Raw genomic sequence first — 12,866 nt, forward strand, 5'->3', positions numbered from 1 at the left:
CTAGTGGTCGCCTTTCTCCTGTAAAGTTGTTCTTGTGCCTTGGTGGAACTGTCAATCCACTCCCAATCCTGCAGATGAAGCGCAGAAGTCAACTGGAGATGGATGTCCAGAAGCTCGCAGGCGATGGTGTCCAGTATTCTCTTAGTGTGGTGTATCCATTCTCTTACGAGTGCCAGGCTCGTGCGTCTAAAGATTCTCCGAGCTGCCAGTGAATTGACATGGTGTTGGATCACGGCAAATCGGGGGATGGTGTCCTGGTCCTGGCACCAAAGTGCACTGGCCCTCTTTTTACGCAGCTGTTCAAACTTGCGGATGCTGCGATGCATTTCCTCTCTGCAAAGGTGAACAATGTAAGACTTGAGGCTTTCCCGGCGTTTGATGTAGAATAACTCTTCTCGTGTTCTCAGCCAAGCGAGTTGGAGATTTGCTTCCAAGCTTTCTTTCGATGGCTAGCTCTGCCATCTTCTTCAGGGAATGAAGTGATGTGGGACCATGTCTAGCTGGTATATATGCAATAGTAGAGAACCCGAAGAGAGATATTTCAGTATTACGAATTCTAATAGTTCTAACGAGGTGGGGGGATATTCCGAAACAGTACCCAACTAGGCCCTAAGTATTGAGGGGTATTGGAGGATTGATATTGTGACAGCCACGTCGAGGCTCGATCACGCGTCCCGCAGAGGGCGGGGCGCAGAGAAACGCGGCGAAGAAGGCTGCAGCCGCTCGGGTCTGGAGGGGCGCGACGTAAGGGGAACGACGGACTGTAGTCCGCGGCAGTGAGGGGGAAGTAAGCAGCTGGTGACTGAGGGGAGAAATCCAGAGAAGTCTGGATAGGCGTTATCTTCTAGGCATCTGACGATTGATCGCGAAATCGTACTCTCCAGAAACTATGGTTTAGTTATAAATACAACACACGAGTGAACTTGAGTTAGTTGTAATCATTGGACAGCAAGCCAGCCTTGTGTAGCAGTGGAACCAGCTTCGAGACCGGAGTTCGACTTGAGTTGTGTCCGTAACTGTGGGAGCCGGAAGTCCTGAGTTTGAGTGCAGTGGACCGCAGTTGGGGGACCTGAGTTCGAAGTTCAGCGGATTGTCTCTGAAGGTCTGGGGTTCGAGATACTGTGAACTCGAGTGACTGAGCTAGAAGAACTAGCCAAGGCAAACTAACTGTGAACTGAGAACTGACAGTTCTGTTTTGTAAATAGTGCTTTGTGAACATTAGTTAAGATTAACAGTTCATTGTTGTTCTCAATAATCCAAGTAAATTGTCATTGTCGTCTGTGGAGTGCAATAACGAATACTGTGTTACATATGTGGAGTGGAAATCCCATTGTTGACGGGAGTATTTAAACTAAATTATAGAAAGTAATTATTGTCGTAACGAATAAATTTACAATATTTAATATATATATATATATATGGACTGGAAGGTCCGGGGTTCGATCCCAGGTGGTGACAGGAATTTTTCTCGTTGCCAAACTTTCAGAACGGCCCCGAGGTTCACTCTCAGCCTCCTATAAAATTGAGTACCGGGTCTTTCCCGGGGGTAAAAGGCGGTCAGAGCGTGGTGCCGACCACACCACCTCATTCTAGTGCCGAGGTCATGGAAAGCATGGGGCTCTACCTCCATGCCCCCCAAGTGCCTTCATGGCATGTTACGGGGATACCTTTACCTTCTATATATATATATATATATATATATATATATATATATACATATATACATATATACGTAGTGAAGATGTCGTTCCATACGGCGCATCGTGTAGACACAAAATCTGCATACATCTTAATTGAACGTTCGTTTTCAACCTGATTCTGTCAATATTCTCACCAGATTGCATGCATAAACGCATAGAAAATTGAACCGTGTTTCCATGTAGAATATGTAGAGTGTAGACGTATCTTTAAATTGATGACACTTCATAAGTTCATATCGTGTGTAGTAGGTTTACCAACTACAATAATTGAAGTAGGCCTATATTAAGCCATACAACAACGTCATAAATATAGCTCTTCAAAGTGAAAAACTATATTTGAAGTGTAATCCTAAAACATTTCCTGATGCGGACTAGTTTTTGTTTCATCTATGAACATCACTTTGCATTGTTATTATGTGAAGTTGGCTGCACTTTTTTGAAGTGTACGCCGGCGCCGGTGTGTTTATCGTTGACATATGTGCACGTTGACGCTAGTTTTTTTTAATGTCATAATGATAAAAATAATGTTATTTATAAGTATTGTTTTATCTACGTTGATTTTAGAAGTTTAGGGTGCCGCGGATTGTTTTGTGGTTTTACGATAAAGGGAAGTGGAATAATAATGGATATCTCTGAATTATTGAAAAGACATTGGTTCTTGGCTGGAACAATGATTGCTATCTTTTTGGCCGAAATATTTCCAGAAATTGGAGCAAAAGAAGGCAAGTAGTATATTACTCTTCGTTGAATAATCTTAAGCTTAAGGAAAGCTTATTTTAAATCGTGACTCTTGCAATATTTTCAAAAAAATAATACATCCTTCAAAATTTACACTAAAAGCCAATTGACACTGACGTGCTGTGCCACTAGTTGTTACAGGGGCTGGAATTTCATAACAATATCTTCCTTAGATATACCATATATACCAAGAAATGGATTCGGAACACCTCAAAATCTGTGCTTCATTGGCTGGTCATGATAATATCTTTGAAAAATATTAGAGTGCAAGAGGTCAAATGACTTTATTGTCAAACGCCTGGCATTAGAAAACAACAACAATATATTTCTTCTTTGTCATAAAAATTTATTGGTAGCCCGAGCGATTGTCTCGCTTGAACAATAGAACGTTTAGCAGCACAAGTTAGTCTACAAAGACCACACAGTGACCAAATTATGGGGAAAATCGCATTAAGCAGAACGTAGAAGCTCCGCCCAATACCCCTTGTATTTTTAATGTATAATATAATAATCCCTGATTGAGGTTCTGGCTGATATGTACATCTCACTTGACGATATGTGTCAGAGGAAGAACAATTGTTTGTAGGCCTATACATCTGAAATCTGTTTAATGACCTAATATGTAGCTAGTCGGCGATATATGCAATGGAGGAAAGAAACTGGCCATCCCACTCTGTTATCTCCTGGCCTAGTTGCCTTGTTGGTATCGTTTTTGAGGTTTAACCTGTCTTCTGAAGTTGACTAAACAACAACAATATAATAACTCCAAGAATATTGAGAGTTCTACCATCAATATAACTTATGGTAATTATGTTAAACGTATATAGGACATTAGAATTATATATATATATATATATATATATATATATATGTATATAGGCCTATTTTTTTTTTCAAAAATTTAAAAATTACGTTTTTTGAAAAATCATAAATGGAATATTTTATTTCTCTTAAGCACACTCTAATTTTGAGGATATTACGTTGTATTTCTATATTTAAGAAAACTGCTGTCATATGCTTTTAGGTAAGCCCAAAACCAATTTTGTACCTATGTTCATTGGTTTGTAAGTTATGATAACATTTGTTAAAGGTACGGTAATTACATGTAAAATTTAATTTTTTTTTTTCTATTTCCTTTCCAAGCAGTAACTCAAAAAGTGTTACGTATAGAGCTCTATTATTTTGTGCATGTTCATTTCTTATGTAAAGTACCGTAACATGTTCATCAAATTTTATTGAAATTGAAGAAAGTCGGGTGGAAAATGGTGACAAAGTGTGTTGATTTAACATGGAATGTCTTGTACTATGCCATGGGAACCGCAAAAGATTGCTGAAAAGGGAGCTCTGGAATGTTACCCTTCTAGTAAAACTAATTTAAGATGGTTTCTATTGTTGTTTAGTTTTTGTTTGACTGAGACTAGCATCATTCCTTGAGTTGCGAATGCGTATAACATGAATTAAGCTGTTGTTGAGTGAATGCAGTGACGTATACAGAACATTGATTGATAGTTTTCTGCCCAAGACAGGTCTTTCACTGCAAATCCAGCATTCTCCAATCTTTCCTATTTTCTGCCTTCCTCTTAGTCTCCGCATAGGATCCTTATATCTTAATATTGTCTATCATCTGAGATCTTCTTCTGTCCCGAACTTTTCTCCTGTTCATCATCCTTCCAGTGCATCTTTTAGTAGACAGTTTCTTTTCAGCCAGTGAAGACCAATTTCTTTTTCTCTTCCTGATCAGTTTCAGCATCATTCTTTCTTCACCCACTCTTTCCAACACAGCTTCCTTTCTTCTTCTGTCTGTCCATTTTACACATTCCATTCTTCTCCATATCCATATTTCAAATGCTTCTAGTTGCTTCTCTTCACTTCGTTGTAATGTCCATGTTTCTGCCCCATACAGTGCCACACTTCACACAAAGCACTAGTCTCTTCCTTAGTTCTTTTCCCAAAGATCTGCAGAAGATGCTCCTTTTTCCATTGAACGACAGAAATTTGAAGCTTAGTTAAAAGGTGACTGTCTGTTCGATTCATCTGGCCTCCTTACTTTTCCCTGTCACATTTCTTTAAGTTAATTATTTTCTTGTATCTCTTTTCTGCTTTGTGTATAGTGCCTTTATACAGGACTAAAAAAAATTAGAGGAATAAGATTTTGTTCGAATGTACCATTTAACAAGTTATTATTTAAGACATACTTGCTGTGTCTTATTGTTCTGACCAGGGGCGTATTTTGCGGGCTACCGGCGGTAGCCCAAGGAAATTACAAAAGAAAAAGTTTATAATATAACATAATGTAACAATTTTGTATTATTAGTTTTACCATAGTAATTAAAATTAAAGTAATTGTTAGATATATTTTGTGTAATAATAGGGTCAGCGGTAGCCCAAACCCTTTAACCAGTATACGCCACTGGTTCTGACACACTTTGCAATTAGGCTATAAGTAATCCACCAAATTCACTTTTGAAGCTATAGCTTCTAACAAATATTAAAACATATGTCGAAAACCAAAGTGAGTGTTTAATGATTGACGTTGTCTTAAACTACATCTAGGACCTTCAAGAGACGATTTCACCTTTGTATGCCTTGTTTACATGTACTTAGTCAAAATGAGACACCTTACAGAGGTAAAAACTGTCACTTCATAAACCATCCTGCCTTGTTACTGAACCAAGCACTAAGCTAAGCCAAGATGACCTAATCGTTTATACAAAGGTTAACTATCGTCTCACTAAACCATCTAGCCTTGTTATTGAACTAAGGAGTCTAACCTTGTTGCTGAACTAGGACTAGGCTAATCAGTGGCACCAACTTTTGGAAAACATTGGGTGGGCTCAAACACTTCAGTTTTAAGTTGTTGTTGTTCTTTTTTCTTCTATCACGTATTAAGCCTGGTGGTCTGTTACAGTCTCACTCTATCACGACCCAAAGATCTTGTTTCTAAAGGGCGGTAATTTAGTGCTTGGCATGGTATCCTTGTTCTAGGCATCCTGAATATATGAGATTTCCATTTCTGTCTGTAATTTTGAATTTTCTCTAAAATTGGGTCAATATTTAATTCTTTAAAAATATCCAAATTTTTCTTCTTGTCTAATCTAGTATAGCCAGCAGTTCTTCTTAAAAACTTCATTTCATTGGCAGTGATTCGGTGTTCATCACATTTACGTATGGTCCAAGCTTCACTTCCATACTTAAGAACAGGTCTCACCAATGATTTATAGGGTTTAATTCTGGTATGTTTTTGGACAAGAGAAGGTTTGAAAATGTTATTAATGGTATTCATTGCATAGTTAAAGTAATTCAGTTTTGTAGAAATATCTTTCTCTTGTTCATAGCTCAAATGATAATCCAAATATTTAAAACATGAAACCTGTTCTAAGGTTTATTATAAAGGCAAATTTTGCCGCGAAGACGATTTTTTCTGGTGAATCCCATTACTTTAGTTTTATTAATTGAAATTTTCATCCCGTATTCCTCAGAAATGAGTTGTAATTGAAAAACAGAACGTTGGAGGCCATTTTCAGAATCTGCTAATAATATTACATCATCTGCAAACAGTAATATATCTAACTTTAAATTTCTTTTGATATTCAAATTACCATGTTTTGTTCTTTTCCAGTTTTAATCATATGGTCCATATATATAGTAAATAGTAATGGGGATAGTCTACAACCTTGTCGAACACCTTGATTAATTGATTTCCACTCAGTTTGGTTGTTTCCAGTACATAAGCACTGAAATATATTTTTCACAATATAAATTACCGGTAATTTATAGGTTGCATTTGTTAATTGGTTTGGAACATAGCCTAATCTTCCTTCAAAATTTCAAATAACTTTTTTCTATTAACTTTATCAAAAGCCTTTTTAAAATCGATGAAAGCCAAATGTGTCTCTCTATTAAACTCCCTTTGTTTTTCTAATATCATTTTTAGAGTAAAGTACGTTAAAATAAATAAATCTCATAAATAATAATAATAATAATAATAATAATAATAATAATAATAATAGTAGTAGTAGTAGTAGTAGTAGTAGTAGCACAACAAATTATTGGGTGGGCTTGAGCCCCATTGGTCCATATAAGTTGGCGCCACTGAGGCTAATCCAAGATGACCTAATCGTTTGTACAAAGGCTGTCACCTCACTAAACCATCTAACCTTGTTACTGGAACCAGGGACTAAACTAAACCAAGCTAATTTAATTGTTTGTACAATTGTTTGTTCCGTTTCCTTGTTTATGTTTTATAAATTAATTTTTTAGTCGTGAACATTGTAATTGGGCTTTGCCTGTTATGTTCAACAACAAATAAATAAATAAAATAAAAAAAAAGAAGCAACTTATGTGCAACTGCATGTTAGTTTCTGCAGTAACAGCTTAAGTCGTTAATGTGGATTGCAGATTTAATTTTACAATGACAGATCATGCATTACTTACTTAAATTGACATATTATTAAAGAAGCATCTTAAATTGTTCCTACAGAAAAGGCAGCATTCTAGAGTCTCCAGAGCCTTCACTGGACTGGAATGACCTCGTCTCTTTGAAAAATATATTTTGTGAAGAGTAAATTAGATGGATGGTGTTATATTAGGATAATGTTAGCAACAAAATTTATTTATATTTATACATGACTATCTGCAAGGAAATGAAACATGCTGTAAAAATACCGATTTCGAGATTTTCACGGACATACACGTTTACAGCATCCCTGATATCGAAAAAGTGATTTTGAGCATGCTGTTTGTCTGTGCACAATGTTATCTCTTAATGATTGGACAGATTGTATTAATATTCATTATCAACATGTTAATATAACTTGATTGATGCCATTTTGTGTAATCATGAAGGCATTGAGTGCGGAGCATTGTGCTTTTATCATCGAGACTTTTTCAAGAATAGCAATTCAGTTGTGAAAACACAGCGTGCCTTTTGTCTTCATTTTAATATTGGTCACCACGGAGCCATTCCTAGTCACAATACCATATTGAGATGGGTAAAAACTTTCGCTTGACATCATCAACTTCCAATAAGAAACTACCAGGCCATGTTCAAATTGTACAGATGCCAGAAAGAATTGAGCGAGTAAGAGAGGCATTTATGAAGAGTCCACAGCAATCAGGTAGATGATAGGCTGCAGTGCTCCGAGTTGCAGATCATTCTGTGTGGTGAATCTTACATTTAGATCTCAGGTTTCATCCTTATAAACTCATGATTGTTCAGCTATTAAATGAGAGAGACTATGCCCAAATGTAAGACATTCGCCAAGATAATGCTCAACATTTTGGCAGACGAAATGTTTGTGTTCATGAGTGATGAGGCGCATTTCCATTTGAATGGTCATGTAAATAAGCAAAACTTTAAATACTGGGCACCCGAAAATCCTAAAAAAACTACACAAGCAGCCACTTCACAGTGCAAAGGTTACAGTTTGGTGTGCCATGTCTAGATTCTATATCATAGGCCCATATTTTTTTGAGGAGAACAGAAACACTGTGACAGTGAATAGTGAATGCTACATCGAAATGCTGACGAGATTTCTTCATAGGCGTCTTTGTGGGATTAATAGGTAGGTGGTATGGTTTCAGCAAGGTGGTGCCACATCTCAGCACAACGACATTTCCTGGCCTCCCCGTTCACCTGACCTTACAATCTGCGACTATTTCTGTGGGTTACCTGAAGTCAAAAGTGTATGTAAACAGGTCCCGAACAATCGATGACCTGAAGATTGCTATTGCCCAGGAAATCGCCATCTTTGGTGGCGAAATGTTGGAAAGAGCGACATGTAACTTCAGGGAAAGACTTGAGTGCATGGAGAGGGACGAACAACATTTGAGGAACGTAATTTTCAAGATAGCCTAAATGTACTGCATGTATGAGGGGCGTCCCAAAAGTAAGTTTGCAAGGCATTTATTGTCGCTAGACAACATCTAATTATGGCGAAATGTTTGTATTGTTTCATTTGATGACGTCATATTGGTTGGTAGCATTGTGCACAAGCATTTGCTGACAAAAACCAATTAAAGATGGAGAGTCGACTGGAACAATGGTCCAAGCAGGAAGTTTGTGCTGTAATTTGATTTCTCGACGCAAAGAAGATGTTAACTGCGGAGATTCATCGTCAGTTGGTGAACATCTATGGCAAAAGCATAGGTCGTCAGTGTGTGGCAAAATGGTGCACCAAATTTCGAACCGGGAGGGTGACAACAGTTGACTGTGTGTGTAGTGGCATATCCGCAACAGTTGGCACAGCAGAGAACAAAAAAGACACTGAGCATGTGATACTGGAGAACAGGAGAATCACCATCACAGAACTTACACATGACTTAGATCTGTCACGTGAAACAGTTAGCCGCAGTATTAAGCAGTTGGGATTTCACAAAGTGTGTGTATGATGAGTTCCATGAAACCTTTCTGAAGACCACAAAGCTCAGAGAATGTCTTGTGCCCTGTCATTCTCGCAGCAATACAGTAGAACCCCAATTATCTGTCACCCTATTAACCGATTGGCGGATTATCTGACTGTCTTTCCTTTGCTCTTATTTTTTCCTTTCTTTTATGCTGCAGAAAAAATAAGTATTACTGCATGTTATATTAGTACTAATTTCTTCTACAGTGTGTTATTACAAGCCTTTACCCTTATACAGTACTGCTCCTGCTGCCAGCAACAGGAACAATTAATTACTTGTGGGTGTTTTTCCCAACTTGTAAAATAGTCACTACCTGCTTTCAAAGAAATGGTCCAAAGAATTTGTACACAATTTATAGCAAACCTCTGCACCATTCAGTCCTTGTTCTTCTGTTTGGGTGGCCGCACTTCATAACTTCTGTATAAAATGTTTTCCATGGGTGTCAAAAGTGTTTTGCTAAGTACGGTATCGAAATAAGCAAATAATTGAGTGGTATGGGGAAAAAGAAACCGTAGCTCATCTCGCATCAGAATACGAGATTGGAGTTACAACTGTGTGCGATTTAATAAAAACAAGAATAGAGTGTATAAAGTATGTAAATCTATAACACGAGACATGTACTATTACAACCTTTCTGCAGACAGCCATCACAAGAAATTTTCTTGGTCCTTATAAACCCATCGCTGAAAACAAGACTTAAATTAGTTAACTTCTGATTCACTATCTAGCGTGTTTAATCAAAAGACCATGGAGGAAATTACGAAACTGTATTATGCACTTAATTTATGGAAATATTTTACGTTACGGATTATCCGATTTTTTCAATTAACCGTTCAGTCTGCCCCCTTCATTACCATGGATAATAGAGATTATACTGTATGCCATTGGTGGCCAAAATTTTCTTCAGCATATTGTCACTAGTGACAAGTCATAGGTTTACCACCATATTCCAGAACCAAAAAGGGCAAGCATGGAGTGAAAGCATCCAGGTTCCCCACGAACCAAGAAATTCAAGGTCATGAAGTCGGCTGGCAAAGTGATGGCTACTGTCTTCTGGGAGCAGAAGGGTGTGTTGCTGGTCGATTTCTTAGAGAAGGGAGCAACAATAACAGCTGTATATGGTACAACATTGGAATGTTTACAAGCTGCCATTAGATGTAAACATCCTGTATTGCTCTCCTCCATGATAATGCTCGGCCACACACTGCCAATGTCACTCAAGAATTGTTGCGACATTTTCGGTTGGAGACTTTGGAACTTCCACCATACAGCCCTGATCTCGCACCAAGTGATTATTGTCTCTTCCCGGTCTTGAAATAACATCTTGGAGGGTACAAATTTCAAAGTGATGAAGACATCAAAACAGCAGTGAAATGCTGGCTCAACACAAAGGACACCACATTTTACGAGAGTGGCATCGACAACTCATCAACGGTTAGATAAATGCCTTAATCGCCATGGAGACTATGTCGAAAAATAGTGTTGAGCGTAGAGCACAATGTGCAGTGTTTTATGTACAAAATAAAATATGAATATTAAAAAATATGCCTTGTAAACTTACTTTTAGAATGTCCTTTGTACAAATATCCAAATGGACACATAGCCAGATTTTTGGCATTAATAAATTTGGTTCTGGTATACATAACCACTGTGTTATTTCCATTTGAAAACCGTCCAACTCCTTTGTAGCACCTTGTATAATAATTTTTGGTAGAAGATTAATATGTATTTGATCGAATTAAATGGCGAATTAGTCGAATCAAATCTAAAGATTTTATTTGTGATTGTGTGCAGTGCATAAATAGTGTAGGATAATCTGGCAATGTGATGAAGTTGGTACCGATGGAAAAATATTTTGCTAAGAGTTTTAATAATTTTACATGCCACAAAGGTGCGTGGGGATGTGACTCATGCTTCAATGACCTTGGCGCTAGAATGAGATGTGTAGGCACCCCCGGAGAAGAACTGGTACCCTATTTGATAGGAGGCTGAATGGACCCCTGAACTGTTCTGAAACTTTTGGTAATGAGAAAAATGCCGTTACCCTGGATTGAACCTGGAATCTTCATATGAAATTTTATTTCTACTTTATGTTGCTAATGTTATAAGTTCCTTAATCCTTTAGGCTGCACCAGGTCAGGCAGCTAATAAGTAATGTCGATTTTCACAGAAAGAAAAAATAATATTAAAAATGAGGACAACATAATATATAACTATTTTATGTAAATTTGTGCAAAATTAATTATATATATCTACTTAAACCATACAATGTTTAAACGAAGTCAAATTTCTTACTTTTCCTGTTATAAAGAATACATACCTTTTATCTGAAAACCAGAGACGAAAGTTCGTATTCTTATGTAGATGCATATGAAGTGATTTCATTTTTTGTTGTTCAGTCAACTGTCTGAAGACAGGTTTGAACCTCATAAGTGATACCAATAGGGCATCACTCATGAGGCAACTAAGTTAGGAGATAATGGGGTAGAGTGGCAGTTTCTTTGCCCCGTGATTTTATTTATAGAAGTTATATTATATCTTCATATAATTAAAGGACAATAATTATCAACAGTAATATCACAACATGCATGAATTGTTACAAAACATGTAAAGTTTACAAAGGGAAAGTAAGGAGACCTATCAACTTTTTGACACCCATTTTTTATGTCTATAGTAGACATCACAAGCAAAGATACCACCATGCTGTTTTGGCATAGTGAATGAAACTTTTAGTCCATGGCTACACTTGTGCAGAAGAGTTGAATCCTGCTTTGTCAGGTTACCTGATGTGGTCTTATTCAAAGGTTTTCCCCAACTTTATGGCGAATGTCAGATAATCCTGTGATGGATGCTCAGATTCATCTTGCTAAAATACCATCTTATCACCAATTCCATCAATACTAGATAACCACGTTGATACAATATTGTTAAATAACTGATTAAAAAAGAAAGAAAAAAGAAAACAGAAAAACAAAACTGGAAATTATGATATTGAATTATAATTACACGTACGAGTATATCCACAAATTGTAGAAGAAAATGTTTTTCTGGAGTGAAAAACAATGGATTATTCAGACTGAAAAAAAAGTCTAAAAAGATATTGAAAGATAAATTGAAACATGGGATGACTAGCAGTCCTAACTGTAGAACTGTCTTGTGTTACAGGGCCACTGAATCCCGAAGTCACTGTCAAGTATGGTGCAGTTGGACTCATCTTCCTCGTTAGTGGTTTATCCATAAAGCTGGAAGAGCTGTTGGGTACCTTCACTAATTATAAAATCCACATTTTTATTCAGCTGTTCTCGCAAGTGTTGACACCTGTGTTGGTAAAGGTGCTGACTTTATTCTTGTGGATGATAGGTGTCAATGAATGGATTATGAAGGGGTGAGTCATACAATATTGCATGTTGATTCATAACATGCTAACATATCTTTGTGTGCATGAGAGTAGTAAACAAGTGCGCTCTACGTCTACCAGGCTGATCACTGTTGCTTGCATGCCGCCGCCCGTGTCATCTGCAGTCATCCTCACCAGAGCTGTCGGGGGCAATGAGGCGGCCGCCATCTTCAACTCTGTGCTGGGATGTGTCCTTGGGATCCTCCTCACCCCCTTTACGCTGCTCTTCTTCGTATGTGGCCAAGAATATGTGTGCGTGTACTTGTGCGTGTGTCTAAGGTCTGGCTTTTGAGGATATTTCATGAAAATGTTTCCCCTACTACCATCATCTCATTATGGGGAATTATTGTCTGACTCTGCCAGTCCCACATAGTTTGTATGTTCTGTGTATGTAGTACCTATGGATTTCATGTCTGACCAATTAGTTGAGCTGAAAACATTTTGAGAGAGAAATATCACAGTCGACTTTCGTTTATCATTGTTGCGACGATTATTGAAACTACAATCGAATCATTTAAACCCATATTATAGTGACAGTTCATTTCGAAAATAAAAGCTAGTGACATATAAACATCTTTTTACATCTTGATTACACAACGTTTAACACTATATCACTTCGGAATATG

At 37.4% G+C, this 12,866-nt stretch overlaps 1 protein-coding gene across 3 annotated transcripts in view; it reads left to right on the forward strand.

Annotated features, from left to right (window-relative positions):
• The first annotated feature begins 2,130 nt into the window (after positions 1 to 2,130).
• LOC138701487 (sodium/bile acid cotransporter 7-B-like) overlaps positions 2,131 to 12,866 on the forward strand; it is a 29,084-nt gene continuing 18,348 nt past the window's right edge. For all 3 annotated transcript variants that reach the window (XR_011332605.1, XR_011332604.1, XM_069828403.1), the window contains exons 1-3: positions 2,131 to 2,422; positions 12,009 to 12,228; positions 12,322 to 12,472. Coding sequence is in view for 1 of the 3 variants with exons in the window: in XM_069828403.1 (XP_069684504.1) it covers positions 2,323 to 2,422; positions 12,009 to 12,228; positions 12,322 to 12,472 (471 nt within the window). In the remaining 2 variants the exon portion in view is untranslated. The remainder of the gene's footprint in view (positions 2,423 to 12,008; positions 12,229 to 12,321; positions 12,473 to 12,866) is intronic.

The sequence above is a fragment of the Periplaneta americana genome, chromosome 6, assembly GCF_040183065.1.
Source record: "Periplaneta americana isolate PAMFEO1 chromosome 6, P.americana_PAMFEO1_priV1, whole genome shotgun sequence".
Classification (NCBI taxonomy): Eukaryota; Metazoa; Arthropoda; class Insecta; order Blattodea; family Blattidae; genus Periplaneta; species Periplaneta americana.